We start from the raw sequence: 24491 nt of genomic DNA on the forward strand, positions 1-24491 counted from the left end.
GATCTGTTCCTGTGCTATATTGTATTGAAATTGCAACAGTAGCCCGCTGAAGTATTCAGAACATCCAAGCTACAAAAAGGAATCATTTTTATTGATTAGGAATGCATAAAACGTGGTCAGATTTTGCCTGACGTACATTACATGTCAGGCACTGGGGAAAGCCTAACCATTAATTAAACTTGCACTTTTAATTTCAATACCATTCAGCCGGTCTTAATAAGTTGGCTATAAACAATAATGGGAATCAGCCCCTTTAATGGTTATGCATGTTTTTGCAAGCATTTCTGAAACCATGCCTTGAGGAAAATTAACTGCTAAATTAGTTGTGGAAAAGTTTGTTCAAATTTTTTTATGATATTTACCACACCAAGCAGTACAATCACATCAAGTTTCAAATTTTATGTTGTAAATATTTGTAGAGGTGATGACTAGTTTTGGAATAAAGCAATTTACATCTTCCGCTCATCATCCACAATCTCTGGTAACTCTTTCTGGTATTTAACTAATGTAAAATGACAATGTTGGGGCAGGTGAAATTCTACTCTTAATACATGTTTCAAATCTTTCAAGTTATATATGGCTCGATTTATTCTATTTTAATTTCTTCTGTGCAGAAATTTCTGTTTTATTGTTACAAATGAATCTTCAGCATTACATGCTATGTCTTAGTGCAAGATCACATCATTAATCAAAAATAAAACAAAATGATATGTCAAGCCACGTTTCATTGTGGGGTCTGACTTGTCTAGAAGTAACATCAGATGGAATCATAACACCTAAGAAAAATCTATCTGTCCCTATCTCAAAAGCTTCATCTTTCCTCACATCCAGACAGATTTCTGACTGATGTGTGAAAAATTTTCTAATTTTTCTCCTAAGTGGTCAATCTCTGACTTGAAAACTGGGTTCCCTCAATCCTAATTTCCCAATTAGAGAAAATAGTTTCTCTATATATAGCCAATAGAATCTTTAAATCAACAGATCACTCCTCAATTTTCCATATGTAAATGAAAACCAGGTCAGAAATCACACAACACCAGGTTATGGTCCAACAGGTTTATTTGAAATCATGAACTTTCAGAGCGTGACTTCACCTGACAAAGGGGCTAAGCTCCAAAAGCTTGTGTTTTCACATAAACCTGTTGGACTGTAACCTGATGCTGTGTGATTTCTGACCTTGTCCAACCCAGTTCAATGCTGGCACGTCCACATCATAAGTAAAAACCAAGCTTATGCAATGCATCCTCATAATTTAATCCTTCATATCCTTACTCTTGTGATTTATTTATTATTCTGTGAAACAAGAAGTGGGATGAGATGGACTTAGTTGAATTCTTAAGTATAATCACAAGTGCTATAATTGTTAATGTTTAATCTTCATATAACTAAGCTTTGTGCATGTTATGTAACACACCTGGTGAAAGTGCGTGCTTATGGATGTGGTTGTTAACATGAGACAAGCATTTGCTGCAGCTACTGAAAACAACATCTATTCCCCACAGTTCTGGCTGGTTAACTGATACCAAACCACAACAGATGTACAGCTTCAGCCACAACTGCCTGTTTCTGGGTCCCCGGCTTGGGAACAACATTCTTCAGAGGCCCCACTCCCAGTCTCCTGTTTTTTAAGGCTAGAGCCAAATCTCCATTGCCTGTATTGGAAAAACTTCTTGAAATGGGGCTTGCTGAAGCTCATTATTTCTGTTCCTGTTAGGATGACTTGCTGAGGCAGATAGATGCTGTATAAACTGAAGGCGTCACATTGGTGGTTTAGTCTTGTTTGGTTGTTATCCAGAGGTTTTAGCAATATTGCGGTATGCTTAAGGCTAATTGTCAATAGTTCCCACTTCTTGCTGGTTACCAAGCAAGGCCTGAGATCCACATGTGCTTTAAGATGCAGACTGGGATATCAATGTGCCTTGGAAGGCAGATTTTACTTCTAGTTTCCTCTCCACTCAGTATGCTGGAGGCTCAGCATCTTCATGAGTGTGATTGATCAACTTCACATATACGATCCCAAACAGGTTGCATCAGCAGAGGTACTGCTGCATGTTTCGAGTAATCATTCTGAACTGACTTTGGCAAAGTATCTGAAGCTAGCAAGTGTGTTTAAGAGGATACTTATCCTATATTGTAAACATTTGCTAATGAATACAGTATGACAATCCCTCTCAGCATCACAAACCTTAATGCACCTCAGTAACATTAATTCAATATTATTCTTGTATAAATTATAGATAAAAATGGAAGTTATTTTTCTGTCTACCACTTGTGCCTCAAAGTGTTTCATTTACTTTCTGCCTGAGTTTGTGTCCTCTGAATATTGAAGAAAAAAATACTAGAAATCTTTTGGGGAAAAAAAGAGGTATTTCATAGAAGCACTGAGAATAGTGGAAAAAAAGATTGAATTTTTAAAAATTCATTTGTGGGATGTGGGCGTCGCTGGCTGACCAGCATTTCTTGCCTATCCCTAGTTGCCTTGAGAAGGTGGTGGTGAGCTGCCTTTTTGGACCGCTGCCTTCCTCCTGCTGTGGGTTGACCCACAATGGTATTAGGGAGGGAATTCCAGGTTTTTGACCCAGCGACAGTGAAGGAACAGCAATGTATTTCCAAGTTAGAATGGTGATTGACTTGGAGAGGAGCTTGGAGGTAATGGTGTTCCCGTATATCTGCTGCCCTTGCCCTTCTAGATGGAGGTGGTTGTGGGTTTGGAAGGTGCTGTCTGAGGATCTTTGGTGATTTTCTGCAGTGCATCTTGTAGCTAGTACACATTGTTGCTACTGAGCATTGGTGGTGGAGGGATTGAATGCTTGTACATGTTTGCCAGTCAAGCGGGCTGCTTTGTCTTGGATGATGTCAAGCTTCTTGAGTGTTGTTGGGGCTGCACTCATCAAGGCAAGTGGGAAGTTCTCCATCATTCCTGACTTCTGCCTTGTAGATGGTAGACAGACTTTGAGGAGTCAGCAGGTGAGTTACTTGCGGCAGCATTCCCAGCTTCTGTCCTGCTCTTGTAGCCACTCTATTAATGTGGTGAGTCCATATGGTTTTCTGGTTAATGGTAACCCCCAGAATGTTGATAGCGAGGGATTCAATGATGGTGACACCATTGAATGTCATGAGACAGTCATTAGATTGTCTGTTATTGGTGATGGACATTGTCTGGCATCTGTGTGGTGCAAATGTCTCTTGCCACTTGTCAGCCCAAGCCAAGATATTGTCAGCCTAGATATTGTCCAGATCTTGTTGCATGTGAACATGGACTGCTTCAGTATCTGAGGAGTCACAAATGATGCTGAACATTGTGTAATCATCAGCGAACATCCCCACCTCTACCTTATGATGGAGGGAAGGTCATTGATGAGGGAGCTGAAGATGGTTGGGCTTAGGACACTACCTTGAGGAACTCCTGCAGGGATGGCCTAGAGCTGGGATGATTGACCTCCCACAACCACAACCATCTTCCTATGTGTCAAGCATGACTTCGACCACTGGAGCATTTGCCCCCTGATACTCATTGATTCCAGTTTTGCCAGGGCTCCTTGACGCCACACTTGGTCGAATGCAGCCTTGATATCAATAGCTGTCACTCTCACCTCACCTCTGGAATTCAGCTCTTTTGTCCATGTTTGAACCAAGGAGATCAGGAGCTGAGTGGCCCTGGCGGAACCCAAAGTGGGCGTTGCTGAGCAGGTTATTTCTGAGCAGGTGCTGCTTGATAGTACGGTTGATAACACCTTTCATCACTTTACTGATGATCGCGAGGAGACTGATGGGGTGGAAATTGGTCAGGTCGGATTAGTCCTGCTTTTTGCGTACAGGACATACTTGGGCAATTTCCCACATTGTTGGGTAGATACCAGTGTTGTGACTGTACTGGAATAGCAAGGCTAGAGGAACGGCAAGTTTTGGATCACTAATTGATTGCTGGAATGTTGTCAGGGCCTGTAGCCTTTGCAGTATCCAGTGTCTCCAACCGTGTCTTGATATCACGTGGAGTGAATCGAATTGGCTGGAGACTGGTATCTATAATACTGGGGACCATTGGTGGAGGCTGAGATGGATCATTCACTCGGCACTTCTGGCTGAAGATCACTGTGAATACTTCTGCCTTATCTTTTGCACTGATGCACTGGGCTCTTCCGTCATTGAGGATGGGGATATTTGTGGACTGAATGTGGCAGGACTGCAGAGCTTAGATCTGATCCGTTGGTTGTGGGATGCCTTAGCTCTGTCTATCACTTGCTGCTTTCATTGTTTGGTGTGCTAGTAGCCCTGTTTGGTGGCATCACCAGGTTGACACCTCATCTTCAGGTATGCCTGGTGCTGCTCCTGGCATGCTCCCCTGCACTCTTCGTTCAACCAGGGTTGATTCCCTGGCTTGATGGTAATGGTTGAGTCGGGGATATGCTACCTTCTCACGAACTGGTTGAGAGAACTCTCTTCTCCTTTCTGAGATAGTAGGAACTGCAGATGCTGGAGAATCTGAGATAACAAGGTGTTGAACTGGATGAACACAGCAGGCCAAGCAGCATCAGAGGAGCAAGAAGGCTGACATTTCAGGCCAAGACTCTCCTTCAGAAAGCTCCACACCGTTGTTATCCCTTTTCCTTTCTCCTTGGTTACGATGTTTTGCAACTATGTTTGTTATGCTGTAATGTGTAGGTTTGACATTCCACACAAAAAAGATGTGAGTGGCCTATATGTCCCATCCCTATTTGACTTACTTGCATTCAAAGCCAGAAAATTCCAAAGTCCATGCACAAGTGAAATCTCCAACCGGAACACCCATTCAAAGTTAAGTGCAGGCCGATCAAAGGGAACTTTTATGCAGATATTTCACACGCATATTTTGTGATAACATAAATTGTTTTACTTTTAATGTGCCATCTTATTAGTACTATTTCTGGTGGTATATTTTCATTTTAATGAGGAATGAGAATAGCAATTAACAAATGTTAAATGCTATTATTTGAGTGGCCGGATTGGTTAATTTTATGATACTTGCTGGTTTGCCAAAGGTTGCTTTGAAAAGGACATGACCATGTGACTGTCTAACTTTCTGCTGCTTTTTTAAAAATTTAACCTATTTTTTCCAAATCAACCTATTACATATCTCTGGAGCAGGTGGGACTTGAACCCAGGCCTCTTAGTCCAGCGGTAGGGACTACCTCTGTATCACGCGAGCTTCTCAAATGAGAGCATTGCCGGAGCTCAGCATTGAACCAGGGAACTTTAGATCTGCAGCCCAGCATTGACCCAACTAAGACGCTTATGAATTTCTGATGTCAGTTGTCATTGATTTATTTGTGTTTAATCAATTAGCTATTTGGTTGAAAGTAAATTGATTAAGTTATTCATTATTAATTTTTGATAGACAATATGATTCCCTGAAAAATTGCACTTTGAGGTTTAAGTTAACTGTTTTGCACTCGCAGTGCAATTTTTATAATACCACTGATGCTACTAATTTTTTAATTTCTTTAGGAAATCAAAAGATGTACCTCTATTACCATCTCTTGATTATGAAAAGTTGAAGAATGATTTGGTCTATGGAAATGATCGGCTAAAGGCACTTCTCTTGCAAGCACTACGTTGGGTGTGTATAAAATTGTGTTTAACTTCAGTAACTTGTTCCACAGCGTCAGTTATTTCAAAGCTTTTGCAGCTTGGCTTGAGTGTGATGCATTGTTTCCAGCTTATACAAAACATTCTGAATGTGGATAATAAAATCAACAATGTATAGTATTAACGTAAAATTTATGTAGATTGCTGAGATTTAATTGTGTTTACCCGATTCTGAAGCTGCATTTCATAATTTCCTTTCTTTATATTACCCTTGCCAGACATATATTGTTCTGTAGCCTGCACACTTTTTCAAGCATGCTTTCTTAAAGGTTATTACTTCTGCTGGCAAATATTTTGATGGATGCCAGAAGCCCTTTGAAAGCTTAGCCAAGTATCTGTTCCTCGGTGTTTGAAGCTATGGATTAAGTATTTTCTGGCTGTTTGCATATCCATCTCTCCTGCCCCCCACGTTAAAGACACCTAGTCTTATTTACCACATTCTGTTTTAATAGCATTTTCTCTCTCCTCAACTTTCCTGAAAGAAATAAGTTCTCAATTGAGCCAAAGTTTTGTCCAGCTTCCCATAATTTAAATGTGAGTTGTGACCGTGAATATGGCATAAGAAACTGGAGCAGGCAATTCACCCCCTCAAGCCTGCTGTGCCACTCAATGTGATCATGGCTGATCTCATAACCTCTCAACCCATTACTAATTAAAAATCTGACTTTTTCCTCCTTCAATTTACTCCATGACCCAGCATCCACTGCACTCTGGGGTAGTGAATTCCACAGCTTCACAGTCCTTTGAAAGAAGCAATTTCTCAAAATGTTTGTTCTAAATCTGCCACTTCTTATCCTAAAACAATGACCTCTCATTCTAGATTACCCCACAGTAGGAAATATCCTATCTTCATCTACTTTGTCAATCCCTTTAGTATCTTGTGTACCTCATTTAGATTTCCAGTCATTCTTCTCAACTCATTAAAATATAAGTCTAAATTGCTTATTCTCTTTTCATAGGATAAATTCCTCTCTTCTGGAATCAATTCAGTGAATCTCCTCTGAAATACCTCCAATGCAATGACATCCTTCCTCAAGTGAAGAGATCAGGACTGTACACAATACTCCACTAATACCTTGTACAGTTGCAGCAACACTTTCCTACTTTTATACTGTGTTTCTTTAGCTATAAATGCCATTTGTCTTCATTATTACCTGCTGTATTGCATACTAATTTTCTAGATTCATGTGCAAAGACACCTCAATCCATCTTTGTCGAAGTACACTGAAGTTTTTGTCCAGAGATTATAAATTGCCTTTGTTTTCTTCTGATCAAAATGGATAACGTTACACTTTAGCCACATTAAAGTCCATCTGCCACATTTTGATCCATTCAGCTAACTTATCCATATTCATTTGTAAATTTCTTATTTCTTTATGGTGGGTTAGTTTCTCACCTATTTTAGGTCCTGTGCAAAGTAGGTTATAGTACCTGCTATTCCAGCATCTGACTCCCGTGATATAGATTGTAAATTGCTGGGGACAAGGACTGAACCTTGTGGTACCCCACTAGTTATATCTTGCCTGCCAGAAAAAGACCCATCTGTCTTAACTGTCTGTTTTCTGTTGACTAGCCAATTCTCTATCCAAGCTAATAAATTACCTCTAAACCCCTGTGGTCTTACCTTGTGTATTAACCTTTTGTGTGACACCTTATCAAATGCTTCCTGAGGTCCAGATATACTGCATCTTCAAGATACAAGTCATAGGTCTTCAACTGCAGCAAGTGATGGAGTAATGTCTGAACCTACCCACTACTGACAGAAGTTGCATTTGCAACAAATTTTGAAGTCTATCAACCCAGACCTGAAGCCTTGACCAATTCTCCCCTCCCTAAACTGAGGCCAATGTTATTGAATCCTCTTGAGATTCTGTACCATTCGAATCACCTAGAATGAGTATCGAGAAATAAGAGCAATTTATACCTAATCTACTTTAATCAAAGTTATTCATGACATCCTGTGTGAGTGTGATGGTGGTAAATTATTGTTCCTTATCCTCTTGACCTTGCTGCAATCTTGACACATTTGACAACATTTTCACTGGGAAAGTAGGAACGGCCAATTCTGGAGAATCAGAGATAACACGATGTGAAGCTGGATGGACACAGCATGCCAAGCAGCATCAGAGGAGCAGGAAAGTTGACATTTCGGGTTGAGACCCTTCTTCGGAAAATTCACATCGTGTTATCTCACATTTGACAACATTTGTTCTCTTCCAGGGCCATTCCTCTGTTGTCCAGTTAAGTGGGACTGCAATATTCTTATCTATCTGGTTGTAGCCGGAGGACCTTAGCTTTTCTTGCTGATCCCGCACCATTTTTTCTGGTGGTACACAAGGATCTACTATTTCTGATCTATTTTTTGTATACATTCTGCTCCTCAACAACATCTCTAAAAGTAGCATCAGGCTCCCAAATACATACAAACAATATCCAGAGTTAAATTATTACTTGCATTGATTTCTCTTCCTATTCTTATATTACTGTCACTGGCATAATTTCTCATCTCCAAACTTGACAATATTTTTCAAAACATGTGTACTGATAGCACCAAACTCTCTCTCATCACTACATTCCTCAATTCCTCACTGACTTTAGATCATTAGTTCCCAAACTATTTTCTAATGTGCACCCACTTTTACACTTGGAAATTTATGTTACTCCACAGGTCAGCAAAAATAAAGTGGTATGTCAGGTGCATAATTATTAAAGTTTGCATTATATGGATTACATTATAATAATGTGCCATATAAATATGAAAATTAAAATTGTTGAAAAAGAGAAATATGTTACTGGAGCTTTTCAACTTGCAGTCATCAAGGAAAATATAAGAATGCCAAATTTCAGGCTTGCCATGCCTTTCTTTTGAGCAATATTCAGGTATGGGCCATAATGTTCCCTTATACAGACTAAATGTAGGGGTGTGACTGTGTTAAGTTGTCTACACTTACCCACCCCTGAGATATTCACCAGATCACTTCCTAAATAGATTGTTTCAAGCTGATCAGTCTGCTCTTGGCCAATCACACATCTTGACATTGGAACATTGGAGTGGAATCACTTGGAGAGAGAATCAAGGGGTGAGTGTCAGAGGAAGAGGCCATGCCCTTGCTCCTAGTACATGCCTTTGATTGCCCCCAGCTGGGACAAGTGGAGGCGCCCATTGAACAGGGCAGCCTGGTTATCCAGTTGGGAAACTAGATACCTTTCCTATCTGCCAGGATGGTAGGTAGTTGGCTGATTTTAGACCCTTCGGAGGCCATTAATTAACCACTTAAAGGCCTTAATTGTCAGCAAGTCAAAGAAGCCCCCAGTAGATCTTCTCATGCAGCATTCAATTGGTGAAGTGGCAACAAAGGGACAAATATACCAGGGGCAGTACTCCAAATTATCATCATGCTGTTTCTGTTACCAACTCAGCAGCGGGTGGGGGAGAAATTGCACCCATGAAAATCTGCATTTTTAAAGTACTGTGTAGAACTGTTAATGTTGTATGTACTCATTTGGTTTCAGCCAAGCTTTCTGTATTCCCCAGGAACAGAAGACTTGATCAAAGCCCTCACTCCTTTGTTTTTAGCCCATGACTCTTATCCCACAGCCTCTTGGTAATCAGCCCCACTCATACACTGTAACCAGTCCCCAATATTCTCCTCCACCTCTCACACCCCCAGCACAAGATAGTAATCATCTCCTCTCTCCTTGCCTCCCAAACACTGTAACCAATCCATCTTTTATGACTGCTGGCCTGCCCTACTTTTGACCTAGTTTTCATTGCCTGCAGAGTTGCCAGCTCACGATAAGGAGCTTGTACTTCAAGAGCATGAACACAGTAAAGCCAGAAGCCACTACTTGCCTTCCCAGTTCAGTGACATGTTCCCCCAGTTTCTCCTGCGTTCAGTCAGTTGCTGAATGACACTTGCCTGCCTCTACTTGCACCAGATCTTTGTAGAAACATCTCAAACGTATTAGTCACTCACTGCCGAAAGCATTTGCTGAGGTCAGTGTCCACCTCTTGCTGTTTGGCAGCAAGCAGCCAGTGAGTCAGACTGTCCCACCAGTGTCTCCGCTTCACAGTTACCATTGCTACCTTAACTGGAGCAGTTTTTGACTCCACATATTATCTCTGCAACCTTATCATAGTTTGGGAACAATTGCTCCAAGCTGCGTGCTAAAATCTTTTGCTTTCTTTGAACATTCGAGGGATGAGGGCATCGCTGGCCAGACAGCATTTGTTGCCCATCTGTAAATGCCCTGAAGACAGTCAAGTATCAACCACGTTGCTGTGGGCCTGGAATCACATGGAGACAAGATTGGGTGAGGATGGCAGTTTCCTTCCCAAAAGGACATTAGTGAACCAGATGGATTTTCCGAGAATCAACAATGGATTTGTGGTCATTATTAGACTCTTAATTCCAGATTTTAATTGAGTTCAAATTTCAAATTATAAATTTCACCATCTGTGGTGGTGGGATTCAAATCCGAGTCCTGAAAAAACAGAAATTTCCTCTATGTTTTAGAAAGATTAATGTTATTGCCTTAGGTCTGCCATTTCACTGCTACTGATTCCATCTGTCCCTAGCAACAGTCTGAGGCTGAACCAGACTGTTATTAACCTTGGTGCCGTATTTGACCAAAATGAGCTTCTAATCATATATCTGCCAGCGATGAGACTACATATTTTCCCTTCCATACCACCTCTCGATTCCATCTTTGTCGCAGCTCCTCTGCTCCTGAAAATCTCTGTAACTTTTTTTTTAATCTCTCGACTTGACAATCTCCAATGTGTTCTGGCCAGCCTTACATCTTCCACACTCCAGCAACTTAAATTATGTAAACTTCTGCAGCCCGTATCCTCAACCAAGTCATTCATTGACCAACATTAGCTCTTGGTTAAGCAATATCCTGATTTTAAAATTTTCATCTTTCCTTTAAAATCACACCCTGGCATCATCCCTCCTTATCTCTTCTAGCCCTACAGTTCTTCAAGGTATTTGCATTGCTTTAGTTCTGGCTTCCTAAACTATATCAACTTTAAATTACTTCACCATTGACATTCACTACTGCAGCCATAACCTCCATAAAACTCTGTTTCTTTACCTTCTGCGTGTGCTTCAAAATACTGCTTAACATCTACCTCTTATTTGGTTTTCTGCATGGATATCTCCTTGTGTGTCTCAGTGTCAAATTTTGTTTGATAATGCCCCTGTGAGGTGCCCTCGGAAATTTTATAACTTTAACACCAGCATTAAAGAGTAGATGCACCCTAACTGCAGATTTGTGAAGCATCAAATCAGTTTCTTTGCACCAACTTTAAATTAATATTTTCCATCAACCTGAAATTCTACCTATAATTCTAACAGCATGAAAGTTGAAATTCCAAAAGGTTAAAGAATATGAAGATTTATTGAAAGGTACACTGCAAAAGTAGATTAATGCATTTTTCTTTGACTCCTGTAGCGGCTGACACAGTCTCATCCTGGAGAGCAAAGGGATACAGTCCTTCAGGCTTACATTAGCAATGATCTGCTGGAATGTTATAATAAGGGCCAGGTTAGCTGATTACATTCCTTTTCTAGCAAAATTTCTTCTGAACCACGCTGCTTTGACCTTTGAACTTTACTTTGCCTCTATTTGATGAAGTACTTCAATTATTGCCGTTTCATTATGGTACAAGTAAATTGTATTATTTTGCCCTCCCTTATTTTCTTTGCCTGAGATAGAACTTGGAGATGGTATTCATATTGCTGAATGGATGCCAAATTTGTTTAAAACGTTGCACCTGTTGCACTGACCTTAGACATTCAGAATAAAACATTAATTCTATTCACATAATGTGCTTTGGGGAACGGGATGAATAAAAACCCAAAGCTTTTTTTGAAGATTGATTGTTGCACTGTTTTAATGCATTTTTTTAAAAATTACGCGGCCCAAAATTTAGAACTCACTTAGACTGCTGAATTTAAGGAACCTGTTGGAAAATATATCAGCCAGTATGAAGGCAATTATTACAAAGTGTGAGACCAAGATACAAAATAATGCATTATTTAGCACTGGAAAAGTCATATGCTTTCTTACCAGCTTTATGACTGAATTCTGAAGTCAGTATGATATTAAATCACAATGATTGGGAAATGTCTACTTGCGTAAAATTAAACTTTTTAAGTTATGAATTTAACTTTTTAATGGCTACAAAAGAAGAAAACACAGACTGGGTTAAAGTCAGTCATTCTTGGCCGTTTCTACAAAGCAAAATGCATTTTAAGTTATACTTTCATAATTGCAACCAGTTTAAGGAAGATAATTGTGTGATTTTGGAAATTCTTCATATAAGTTCTTCATATTCATACATCTAATGTTGTTTGCCTTAGGTTTGATGGAGAGTGGCTTAGATGGTAATTCTAAAATAAGATATAGTAGTGGTATTGATACTGGATGAGCATCCCAAAAACCTAGAGCGATAATCCAGAAAATGAGATTTAATCTTACCTTCAAAAATGTGAATCTGGAACTAAAATCTTGTAACAAAAAGATTGTTATAATTGTTATATAAGTTTTACGTGTAGGACATGTTAGATACTTTATTCCTTATCCTTGTTTTTGAACAAATTTGAAAATTCAGATTCAATAATATGCTTCACAGTTAACTTACTTTATTAAAGTTTCCAAACATTTGTTAATACTGTTATACAGTTGAATACAGCCCTACATCTTAGATTAATCAGACGGGTGGATGTAAGCAACTTTTACGTTTAGAGCTGCCTGCTCATTTAAATTATTATGGGATGAAGGCCATTGTGACCCCACTGCTGGTTGACCGCATGCATACTAGAACACAATGGCAAATGTTCCAGCTGGCCTCTTGCTCTTTAAGGCTTATCCCTTTTAAAGTTATCTGAAGGCTACAGATAACTCACATTCCAAGAATCAAAGTAAACAAACATGGAATACCAAGACACAGGGTGGCTCTAAGATTTAAAGTTAATGTCTGACGTGGAGTCAAAGAACGGGATAATGTTTCAGTGGACCAGGTGGTCCCCATGTCCAATTCTCCAAAGCAAATGGGAAGAAGTTGAAGTAAACCGCTTGATAGGCCCAGAGGATCCAGCAGCAGTGTCTTCACCACCAATCTACCAGCCAATCCAAGGATGGCTTCTTCTACGTGCTAAAAACTGTCAATTGAGGCCCACTCTTCAGGGGATTCAATAAGATGAAAATGGATCTTTAGCTGCTTGTGGGGCTAAGGGTCAGGGAGGAAATGGAGGTCAGGGCGGTTCAGCAACGCAGGCAGGGTGATGGCTTTCAGAGACCACCCTCTACCCATCGTCCATTCATCTGATTACCCCTAGAGTAGAGCCTGCAGCAAACCTCATGTGGTCACCCTAGTTACCCAGTCAGGACTTCTTTCACTTGCTGGGTTGACAAGTAATCTGGGAGGAGGTGGGTGATTTAAGGCCCTTAAGTAGCCATTAATTGAGAACTTATGGGTCTTAATTGTTGACTAGTCAATGGACCTTCTCACCCTTTACTTAATTCTTGCCACCTCCAGAGAGGGCAAAATCTCACCCATAATGTTGTACCCACTATCCTTCATTTCATCCTTCTTCAGCGCATTTATGAGAACACAGCTTAAATTAATTCCGTCTCCATTGGCTCCTTTGTTTTTGTTCTATATTGGAATAATATAAAAGCATATCTATGCTTACAGCTAGCATATGATTTATGTTGAAATAATTGATAGTGCTTGGAGTATTTCTGCTTAGGGAGTATGTGCTGTTTATTTTGTTCTTTGTGAATACTCGAAGTTGTGTTCAAAGTACAATGTTTTTCATGTGCAACACTATGAGGTACAAAATAACATTTTTACCAATCTGTGAATGTATTTTCCACTCTGCACTGATCTTTCCCAGGCCCACTTCGTACAAAATGGTGTAGTCTTTATGAATCTTTACACTGAGAACCATGTGTTGCATTGATGACCTGACCTATGGAGTTACATAGTTTGTATTCAAAATTATTACAACGAAACATTACTTAGCCCAATATAAAATGAAGTGTCTGTCAATAACTAAAACAGGCCCATTTGTCAAAATATGAACACTTAATCAAATAGTCTGCTGGTGCCAGAATGAACTTGTTTGAAATTAATTTGATAAGCAAAAATAATAGAAAAAATATATTGAAGGAACCCGAAGATATGAGTTAATGATTGAAAATAATGTTTTCCTTTTTGCAGAAGAGCCTAATTAATTTGTTAAATTCAAAGAGTGAGATTGTCCGACAGTATACGGCACGACTAATAAATGGCTTTGCATCGCTATCACATGGTAAGTTTTCATTTTATGCCCCGGTTAGTAATCAATTAAAATTTTGAATTTTTTAAAGTTATGTAGTTACTTCACATCTAAAATAAAACTGTTATCTGAATAATTTGTTAAATAGGAAGAAAGGCCGCTGCCGTAAAACATCAGCTGTGTTTCTCACTTCACAGATGCTGCTAGACCTACTGAGTGTTTTCAACATTTTGTGATTTTTATTTCAAATTATTTCAACATCAACGGTACTTTTTGGAACTATTAAAATTCACTTTTGATGTAACACTGTTTTGTGTCCTCGTGTATCAGGTCGAAGTTATTTGGCACAAAGCACGGTGTTATTGAAGATTCTTGAAAAAGCACTGGAGACGGAGGAGGAAGATTCCATAACCAGAGAAAATGTGTTAGGAGCCCTACAGAAACTTAGTCTCAGGTGATAACAACTTTCTTTCATCTGGTATGTTTGAAGTAGAAAAATCCACCAGGGTGTTCCACAGAGGTAGAACATGAATCCTGAGCCCAAAATTGAGATATTAGGCAGAGTTAATTGAAAACTTGGTCAAAGAGTTAAATTTCAAAGAAGATCTTCAGCAATAATGGAGCAGAAACACAACAAGAAACTTAGTGGATATCTTCTGTCTCTGATTAGATGGAGAGTTGTTAGAAGAGGATACTGTGGTGTGTCAAAACTTGTAGAAAAGACAAGAAGGAAATTGAGGGCAATTACAGACAATTGACTTTGATTTTGATGTATCACACTGGTTTGTTTTATGCACTATGCACATTGCCCCAAAGTAGAAAGCCTTTAGAATATTACCTTAATTAGACTGATTGGGTAATTTCTTGACTTTAACCATGGTTAATATGGAAGTGTCAAATAATATACTGAAATGTATTGGCTGAGCACTACATATTTTTGTAGCGCAAGTGTTAATGATATTGCAAAACAAAATGCAGCAAAGTACCATCTACAATTAGAGCTTGTTTTTTAGGTGCTATAGATATTGGGATTGGGTAAGCCAGCAATGATGCTGCTGCCTGTTTTGCTGGTTCCCTAGCTCAATATTATGCCATGTTTTTATGGGGTGGGATGGGAGGCATTGTGACATCACTATCCATCCTGATGCTGCTGGTAGCGACACAGCTCATTTAGAGCTACTTAAAGCCAATAAAAAGAGGCCAACTGGAACTTTCCAGTCAGCCTCCAAGTTCCTACAAGTGATAAAGATCAGTTTAACTTGTAGCAGGCAGCCTTCTGGTGACATATGGAAGAATCAGCATGCTAGCCAGGTCTAAAGGATCACCTGCAACAGTGTTAGACCACTCTAAAGAGAGGTTCCTGCCCCTCATTGCATCCACCATTTCCACGACAGTTACCTGGCGCCTAAAGTCACTTTTTAAAATTTAAATGTAAAGAAGCCGGAGAGATTGTACCTCTGTTTTGAAGAAACTTACATACTTTTGTATCCTGTTGCTGCTTTTAAGTTGAAAAGCCTCTGATGTGCCCTCGAGCATCGCCTGTCTGCAGTTATTAATGGGCCACCTCAGGGCAAATCACAGCAGGCATATTTCCTACACAGCGTCTGTCCCACATTTCAACTTGACAGTAGGGTTCAGAGGCCCCTGAAGAAAATCTCAGCTGTCACCTCACAAGCCTAAGGGGACAGTGCTGAGCAGTGGCAAGCTAGATCTCTCTATCGAGGGAAAATTTGAAGGTCAATCAATCAACGGTTCTGTTGCGCCTGGCAGGTGTAATAGCCCCGATAGAGACAGGTTATATTATTGGCTGAGAAATTGTTTGAGAACTTGAGGGAAAGGCATTGGAATAAAGTAAAAGGATATCACTATAATCATCTTTGGACTTTAGACCTTATTTTTGTGCAATTAATTTTGTAGTACCACATTTTTTAAAACAAAAAAATTTGACTTCAATCCTTGTTCAGGTTCGTTGTTCGCTATTCCTATTATTTCAGAATTGTTCAGCAAGCAACACAGTATCAATTACTTTGTGACATTTAGGGAGTAACTTTTTTTCTTCAAAGGCACTTCATTAAGATAGAGAATTTGCTTCGAGTTCCATGAGTTCTGATAGTACAATGCGTGATCTATAGACTTTCCCATGTGTAGTCCACTACTTCTTGAATATTTGAGTAAATACGTTGTTCGGAGGCTTCTGCACTCCCTCCACTGTCTCAACTTCACTTCTGTATGTTACCAACTAATTCTCTTGATGTGGTCATTGCCTTTCTGGATGAACTTCTCCAGTTTGCTTGTTGACAAGCCAGGGACTCGATGCATTGATGAGGATGTTTGACTTCTTCAAGGATGCTTTGAACGTTATCCTCATAGAAATGTTGTTTACAACTGAGTTTTAGTGGAGTAGTTGCTTTGGGAGTCTGATGGTCTGGCGTATGTCCAGACCAACAGGCCTGGCTTTGACTGATTTTGATTTATGCTGGGAAATTTGGCTTGGAATGGGACTGTGTCGTTGGACCTCAGTTTTCCCTACTATATTTGGGGTATTAGCAAAGAGACTACTGATTATACTTCTCTAGTGCTTTGAGGTGCTGCGGTAGGTTTTTGAAGTATTTGAAGTTTGCAGTAGCATGGGGATCACTGCTGCGCAATAAACCATGACCTCGGTTACCCCCTCAAACTGCTGAAGGCAATGAAGAATTTTGTAGTCTATCCCTGCATCCATCAAGAGGAGGATTCTAAGATAAGGAAAATGGCCCATGTATTCCAAGATCTCACTGCTGATCTTAGTTAACAGTGGGATATATTCTGCTATGGGAGCTGACTGGAAGTAGAATAGTTTTCCAAGTGTTTAATCTAAGATATATTTTCTCATATACTTCAGAAAAAGGAGTTAGTAGTGATCAGGAGCTCAGTGGAGATTTTTAATGTAACAATGGTTTTAGATTAGCTAAGCATGGGAAAAGTGTGAAAAATCTGTTTTCAAACACGCACGCACGCGCGCGCGCACACACACACACACACACACACACACACACACACACACACACACACACACACACACACACACACACACACACACACACACACACACACCCGTCCCCGCACCCCCACCAGTGCCCGGTCCGTCGTGAGGCCGACAAGTGGCCGAGCAACACACCCGGTACAACAGATTGGGTAAGGACTTCGAAGCCTACGATCTGCAACCAGAGTGTCCTGCCGGTGTGCAACTCTAGCTATGGACAGCCAGAATTCCTGAGCATGGGGACTCGAGCAAGGACTTGGTAGATGCAGGATGTGAGCGCCTTTCCATCTACCTCGTAGATCCTAGATGTCTGCCTGAGGAACCTCTGCAATTTAACATGGGCACTCTCTTTTGCCCCATGATAAACTGAAAACTGCTTAGGACCAAGCACCTGAATTCACCTTTGATATTTGGAAACCCACTAACAAGATCTTAAAGGAATTTATTAAGCCATTAATTAATGGGGACAGGCATCCTTTTCCCCCCAGCTGCCCTCACTATTGATATTGCAGACCATCTGTGGGGCTGTGATTATTGTCTTTTAAATCACACATACACCTGGCCTAGACCTGCTGACTGTTGAAAATCCAACCCACAGTCATTAGAGGTGATTTGTTTACTGTTAGCCGTAATAAATAATTAGTATGCTGCAAATATAATCTTCCTCAAAACCTTTCTGATATTGCTACACAAGTTTTTTTTAAACTGTTAAGCAGATTTCAAGCCTGATGATGAAGTTGGAAAGTAGATATGGATCCTTTTCTTGATTGTTGGCTTATTTACAGAATGGCAAGATTGCATATGTCTGCTGTTATTTATTAACACTTCCCAATGATCCAGCAATAAGAACATAAGAACTAGAAGCAGGAGTAGGCCATCTGGCCCCTTGAGCCTGCCTTGCCATTTAATAAGATCATGGCTGATCTTTTTGAGACTCAGCTCCACTTACCCACCCACTCACCATAACCCTTAATTCCTTTACTGTTCCAAAATTTATCTAGTTTTGCCTTAAAAACATTTCAGTGAGGTAGCTTCAACCGCTTCACTGGGCAGGGAATTCGACAGATTCACAACTTCCTCCTGACCTCAGTCCTACATCTGCTTCCCTTGATTTTGAGGTGATGCCCTCTAGTCCTAGTTTCACCTGCAGAAACAACCTCCCTGCCTCCACTTTATCTATTCCCTTCATAATCTTCTATGTTTCTATAAGATCTCCTCTCATTCTTCTGAATTCCAATGAGTATAATCCTAGTCTACTCAGTCTCTCCTCATAATCTAACCCTCTCAACTCTGGAATCAACTGAGTGAATCTTCTCTGCACCCCTTCCAGTGCAAGGATATCTGTTCTCAAGTAAGGAGACCAAAACTGGACACAGTGCTGCACCTGCAATCCTACTTTCAGCGATTCATACACAAGGACACCCAAGTCCCTCTGCACAGCAGCGTGCTGCAATTTTATAACCATTTAAAACATAGTCCATTTTGCTGTTATTCCTACCAAAATGGATGACCACACACTTATCAACATTGTACTCCATCTGTCAGACCTTTGCCCACTCACTTACACTATCTATATCCCTCTGCAGACTTTCAGTGTCTTCTGCACACTTTGCTCTACCACTCACCTTAGTGTCATCTGCAAATTTTGACACACCGCACTTAGTCCCCAACTCCAAATCATCTATGTTAATTGTAAACAATTGAGGTCCCAACACTGACCGCCTGAGGCACACCACTAGCCACTGACCGCCAACCAGAAAAACACCCATTTACCCTTACTCTTTGCTTTCTACTGGTCAACCAATCCTCTATCCATGCCAATATATTACCTGTAATACCATCCAACTTTATTTATGCAGCAGCCTTTGGTGTAGCACCTTGTCAAATGCCTTCTGGAAATCCAGATACACCATTTCCACAGGTTCCCCATTATTCACCTGCAAGTAATGTCCTCAAAGAATTCTACCAAATTAGTTAAACGTGACCTACCCTTCATGAACCCTTGCTGGATGTTCCCAATAGGACAATTTATATCCAGATGCCTTGCTACTCCTTTCTTAATGATAGATTCAAGCATTTTCCCCATGACTGAAGTTAAGCTAACAGGCCGAGAGTTACCTGCTTTTTGTCTACTTTTTTAAACATTGGTGTCACATCGGCTGTTTTCCAATCTGCAGGGACCACCCCAGATTCCACTGAATTTTGATAAATAATTACTAGAGCATTTGCTATTTCCCCCATCACCTCTTTTAGTAGCCTAGGATGCATTTCATCAGGGCCAGGAGACTTGTCTACCTTTCGACCCCATTAATTTGCTCAGCACTGCCTCCTTAATGATAATGATAGTTTCTACGTCCTCACCTGCTATAACCTTCTTCCCATTAGTTTTTGGCATGTTATTTGTGTCTTCCACTGTGAAGACTAACACGAAATAACTGTTTAATGCGTCGGCTATTTCCTCATTCCCAGTTATTAAATTGGCCTTCTCATCCTCTAAAGGGCTAGTGTTTACCTTCGCCACTCTTTTACAATTTACATATTTATAGAAACGTTTGCTGCCTGTTTTTATATTCTGAGCTAGTTTACTCTCATAATCTATCTTACTTTTCTTTGTAACTTTTTCTGTGGCTTTCTGTTGGCCTTTAAAGATTTCCCAGTCTACTAGTTTCCCACTACTCTTTGCTTTTTTGTAAGTGTTTTTTTGTCAACCTGACACTTTATTTTATTTCCTCTGACATCCGTGGCTGGTACTCTCTTTCCTACAGTTCTTCCTTATCACTGGAATATACTTCTGCTGAGCACTGTGAAAAATTGTTTTGAAAGCCCTCCACTGTTCCTTAATTGACCCACCATAAAGTTTTTTCTCCCATTCTACATTAGCCAACTCATCCCTCATTCCTTCATAGTCTCCTTTGTTTAAGCACAGGACATAGGTACTGGATTTAACCTTGTCAGGCAGTGTTGTTCATTGACCTCTTCAATCAACCATGGTCTGGGCATGTTAATGGCCACTTTGGCCAGGTGTCAAAACATACTGTTACAGACATATATGCAGAATATGGACGACTGAAGACTGAAGAAAAGGCAATGAACCAGTTTAACTTACAGTTGCGCAAGACTGCTGCATGTAACACACTCCATTCTAAATCCCCAATGGAAAAGGGGAGACAGTTGCGTGGAGGTCTGTGTGGGGAGGCTCCATACGGTGGGTTGGAATGCCACAGTATTGGTCCACATTTTATACTGTCACTCAAACTAAAAATAGTTAACTAGGTTTACTAGTTTACTGCAATAATGTACCAAAGCCTCTGCATTGCCTAATGGTTACATAAGATTTCAAGTGTGACAGTGGACAAATCCAGGGCCACTGGGTAAGTCCCCTTTTTGTAACTGCACAAAGTAATTTAACAGTCAATACTAGGAATTTGTTTATCATTATTCTTAACAATATCAATTAATATAGTATTCACTTTAATTTTCAGACGAGCACTGCAGTCAGCTATGATCAAAGATAACATTATTTTCTGGTTGTTGAGCGTTTTGGAGGACTCTGATTCATTGTCGGATTACACTTTGGAATACTCTGTTGCACTGTTTATGAACCTGTGCCTTCGGACCCAAGGTGCTGTACAATATCACCGGACAGGCAGTGAATGACCTCTGTGATTAGTAAATGAAGAATTAAAATACATAAAAATAAAATATTCTCTGTACATGAGGTCTGGTAAAATCACAAACATGTTCACAAAAACATTCATGATTTTGCCACATTTGATATACAATGGAAGGTCTTTCTTATAGGGCACGAATGTGTGCAATTTGTGATTAATTCTGGAACATGGAAACTATCACAACAGTGATGGTATATCTTTCCAAGTGTTTTGTAAGATCCAAGCTAAATTCAGCTAAACAGAAGTTAAATTCATAAATTGGAGCATCAGGCGATGCACGTTAGGATTTGCTACATAAGGAATTGGCCCAGTCAAAGTATCTATCAAGTTTGATTTTTTTTTAAACCAACCATAATATCAGTGTGGCATGCTTTGTTTCTCCCTTAGTTATTTTTTGAAATGTTCTGAAATTTGGTAGAATTCATTGCAAACGTTTGTTGCTCTTATTACTTTTTCAAGAATATAAGCAGTCTATTGGCTTAGAATTCACTTCATGTAATCAAAAAGTTTATCAGTACACTTCTTGCAACATAGCCTGGTGTCTTATGCACATTTTGCTGGATTTGTTTGTCAGCTGCAGATGCCTACACTTGATGGTGCAAAGAGCAGGCATGCACAAATACAAACAATGCCTCATTCTTAGGCAACTGAAATAGCGGCCAATCTCAAAGATGGTGCTGCCAGAAGGACCACACAAGTTCCCAGGTCAAGGCAGTTGCCAACCAGTCCATTTTTGGAACTTCTCGTGTTGCTTCACTATTAAGTTTGGAATTTGAAAAGAAGTTTATAACTTAATATTTCTCTTAGGATGTCTACTCAGAATTTTATTATTAATTCTAATACTTCATCAGTTTAAAAAAAAGCTCTATTAAAAATATAATTTTAAATCACGTTAAAACTGATTTTATTTACAGAGATAGTAGGAACAGCCAATGCTGGAGAATCTGAGATAACAAGGTGCACAGCTGGACGAACATAGCAGGCCAAGCAGCATCGGAGGAGCAGGAAAGCTGATATTTTGGATCTGGACCCTTCTGAAGGGTCTAGGCCTGAAACGTCAGCTTTCCTCCTCCTCTGATGCTGCTTGGCCTGCTGTGTTCATCCAGCTCTGCACCTTGTTATCTTGGTTTTATTTACATATTTAATTGATGCAAGCACTGCATGCATCTAATTCAGTGTTGTTTTACTTACTGATGCTTAGTTTAATTCTTTGCATAAAGTGGAATATTTCAATATTTCTGCCATTTTTGAAGGGATAGAAATCTCAATATACCTGAATGATACTTTTTGACACTAAACTCACCCTTACAGTAATTTTATCTAAATTCTCTGTACATGCCTGGATAAATTGCTGTTCCGGATACCAGACCTCTTAGGTGTTCCAATCCCTATTAAATATGGTGCCCTAGGAACTTAACCAATCAGATCCAAATAGTTTCTAAGGTTTTTCAAGATTAGGTGGAACAAGCCCCTTGCAGACTCCTTGCACGTATGCTTGTACAATGGTTCTCAGAGACAAAAATGATCTTCAAAATATTGCTCAGGTAGTTTTCCTGATATTTAGTTCGAGGTAATCAGAATAGTTCTGAAGAAGGAGGCCAGGAAATATTTGATACTTGCAAAGTCCATGGTATACAGTAAATTCAGATACCACATTGCTCATTGTGTGATAAGCAGGTATACTTTTGGCTTATTGGTGAAATGCTGTTAACTGGCAAACAATGGTCATGTTGCTACTCCACAAATACATCATGAAGCAGTTGGTTTCACTTGTTGCTGAAATATTTAAGAGCTCTTTTTCAGAGTAATCTGAGTTAGACTGGGAACTTCTCAGGTCCAAAAGTCATGGCCTTCAACCCATTCATGAGTTTGTACTTTACACAGCTGATTACAAGGTTACTGATAAGGCCAATCTTATAATGCGTAGACAGTATTTATTGCTCAGTGAATGTAGGCCTGTGGCAGACAATAGAAGAGAAACCCCTCCATCCCCACCCTGCCCAGTCTTCCACTTGCTGATTTCTCAACTAGCACAAACTATCTCGGAAAGGGAATTGTTAATTGCTCCATTTCAAAAGTGAATTTGAGCAAAAAATGGAGCCCATTAAGATATGTAAGGAATTATTTTACACACAGCTGTTGATTCATGTATAACACATTATTCTATCATTGGCAGATTACTGAAGAAACTGAGAGCTTGTAGGATCCATGGAAAAGTGGCTTGTTGAATCCAAAATTTGTTGAGAGGAAGGAAGCAGAGAGTGATAGCAGAGAGATTTTTCTGAGACCGGGAGTCTGTTTTCAGTGGGCTTCCTCAGGGCTTGGTGCTGGGGATCTTACCGGCTAGCCATAGCGAATGAACAGATGGAAACAGTATTGGTATTGCATGGTCTTTGCAAATGTGAAGAAATCCATCACAAAAATAATTCTAGCAATTTTAGTGCCTTCAGGATTCTTGTGTTATCAAAATGGGACAAACTTGGATAACTACCATTAATCTATGTTAATAATCAAACAGACCTGTTTATTACTATAATCAGGGCCTCAATACTTCAACCAGCTAAAGTCTTTTCTTGCTTTTTTCAGGTAAACAGAAATGTGCAGAAGATGCAAGACGAGTATTGAAAGTGTTATCTGATCTTTTAGGTCATGATAATCATGAGGTATTATCTCTAAGTGTGTAATACAAATCTTAGTGTTTATTCTGTTCCTATAAATTATTTAGTTTACTTTGTTTGTTTTATCGTAGCATGGCTTATGGTTAATGTTGAGGCATTATGTTCAACTGGCTTGTCTCTTTAAAGCCACTGTCTGCGTACTCTTGAGTCAAGAAGGGACTTAAATAGACTAGCTGTAGGAACACATAAGTCTTTGTAGAATGGCAACTGCTTATGAATTTTCCAATTGTTGCTCCAGGGGAGAGGGTACATTGGAATCATCATTTGGATATGGTATTTTTTTTCTATGTAAATTGTAGTTACATGTCTAGATACAAGACTTTTTAAACTTATACCTATTTTATGTATGTGGCTTGTTTCCATGTTACTTCTTAATTAAGTATACTGTAATTATGTCAAGGTGATTAGCCCTGTTGTCTGAATTTATTTATCAAAGACACAAACGACAAACATGTAATCTGTCAAATGAATACTGATTTTTAAATTAAAATAAAGCGTACCTTAACTTTTTTGATGCTGTATGTATAAGAAGTTATCCTCAAAAAGTCAATGAGATGGGATGGAAATGGCTTGTAATCTTCTGAAGACCATAAGACATAGCAGAGGACCAGGTCCATTTCGCACTTCAAGTCTGCTTCACCATCTAAAGAGGTTATGGCTGATCTGATAATCCTCAACTCCACTTTCCTGTCTTTTCCCCATAACCTTCATTTCCCTCTAATTACAAATCCATCTATCTCAGCCTTCACTGTACATAGCAATCCTGCCTTGACAAGCCTCTTCTTATGGAATCCTCACTTTTCATATTTTAAAGAAGATTACTATACAAAGAGCTTCTGTTTAAGATTGACGTGTATTTTGGATGATTAACACAAGGCAAATGCAAGCATGCCATTATTAATTGTGCAGATTGAAATACATAAGACAGCCTTTTTGTCCATCACATTTGTGCTGGCATCAGCCCTATGCATGTTTACCCATTTGCCTGCGTTCTCTCTCTATTCTTTTATACTCTTCCCTTTTAAAATATTCATTAAATTCCATTTTGGGGCATTACAGAAAATTGTGTTAAATCAGTTTATGTTTTAGTAAGTTGCTACTGGGGTGAAAGAGAATAAGAGATGTGGAGGAAAAAACAGCCATTCTTCTTACAGTTGAAATCAGGTTCCTTTTCAAGTTTTCAAAATATATCTATCTTTGGTTC

At 39.5% G+C, this 24491-nt stretch overlaps 1 protein-coding gene across 6 annotated transcripts in view; it reads left to right on the forward strand.

Annotated features, from left to right (window-relative positions):
* The window catches only part of LOC125457741 (lisH domain-containing protein ARMC9), a 117169-nt gene that overhangs the window by 68808 nt on the left and 23870 nt on the right, over nucleotides 1-24491 (forward strand). For all 6 annotated transcript variants that reach the window (XM_059651109.1, XM_059651113.1, XM_059651108.1 and 3 more), the window contains 6 exons: nucleotides 5485-5596; nucleotides 11083-11175; nucleotides 13859-13949; nucleotides 14247-14370; nucleotides 20421-20560; nucleotides 23196-23272. In XM_059651109.1, the coding sequence (XP_059507092.1) occupies nucleotides 5485-5596; nucleotides 11083-11175; nucleotides 13859-13949; nucleotides 14247-14370; nucleotides 20421-20560; nucleotides 23196-23272 (637 nt within the window). The remainder of the gene's footprint in view (nucleotides 1-5484; nucleotides 5597-11082; nucleotides 11176-13858; nucleotides 13950-14246; nucleotides 14371-20420; nucleotides 20561-23195; nucleotides 23273-24491) is intronic.

The sequence above is a fragment of the Stegostoma tigrinum genome, chromosome 14 (genome assembly GCF_030684315.1).
Source record: "Stegostoma tigrinum isolate sSteTig4 chromosome 14, sSteTig4.hap1, whole genome shotgun sequence".
Taxonomy (NCBI): Eukaryota; Metazoa; Chordata; class Chondrichthyes; order Orectolobiformes; family Stegostomatidae; genus Stegostoma; species Stegostoma tigrinum.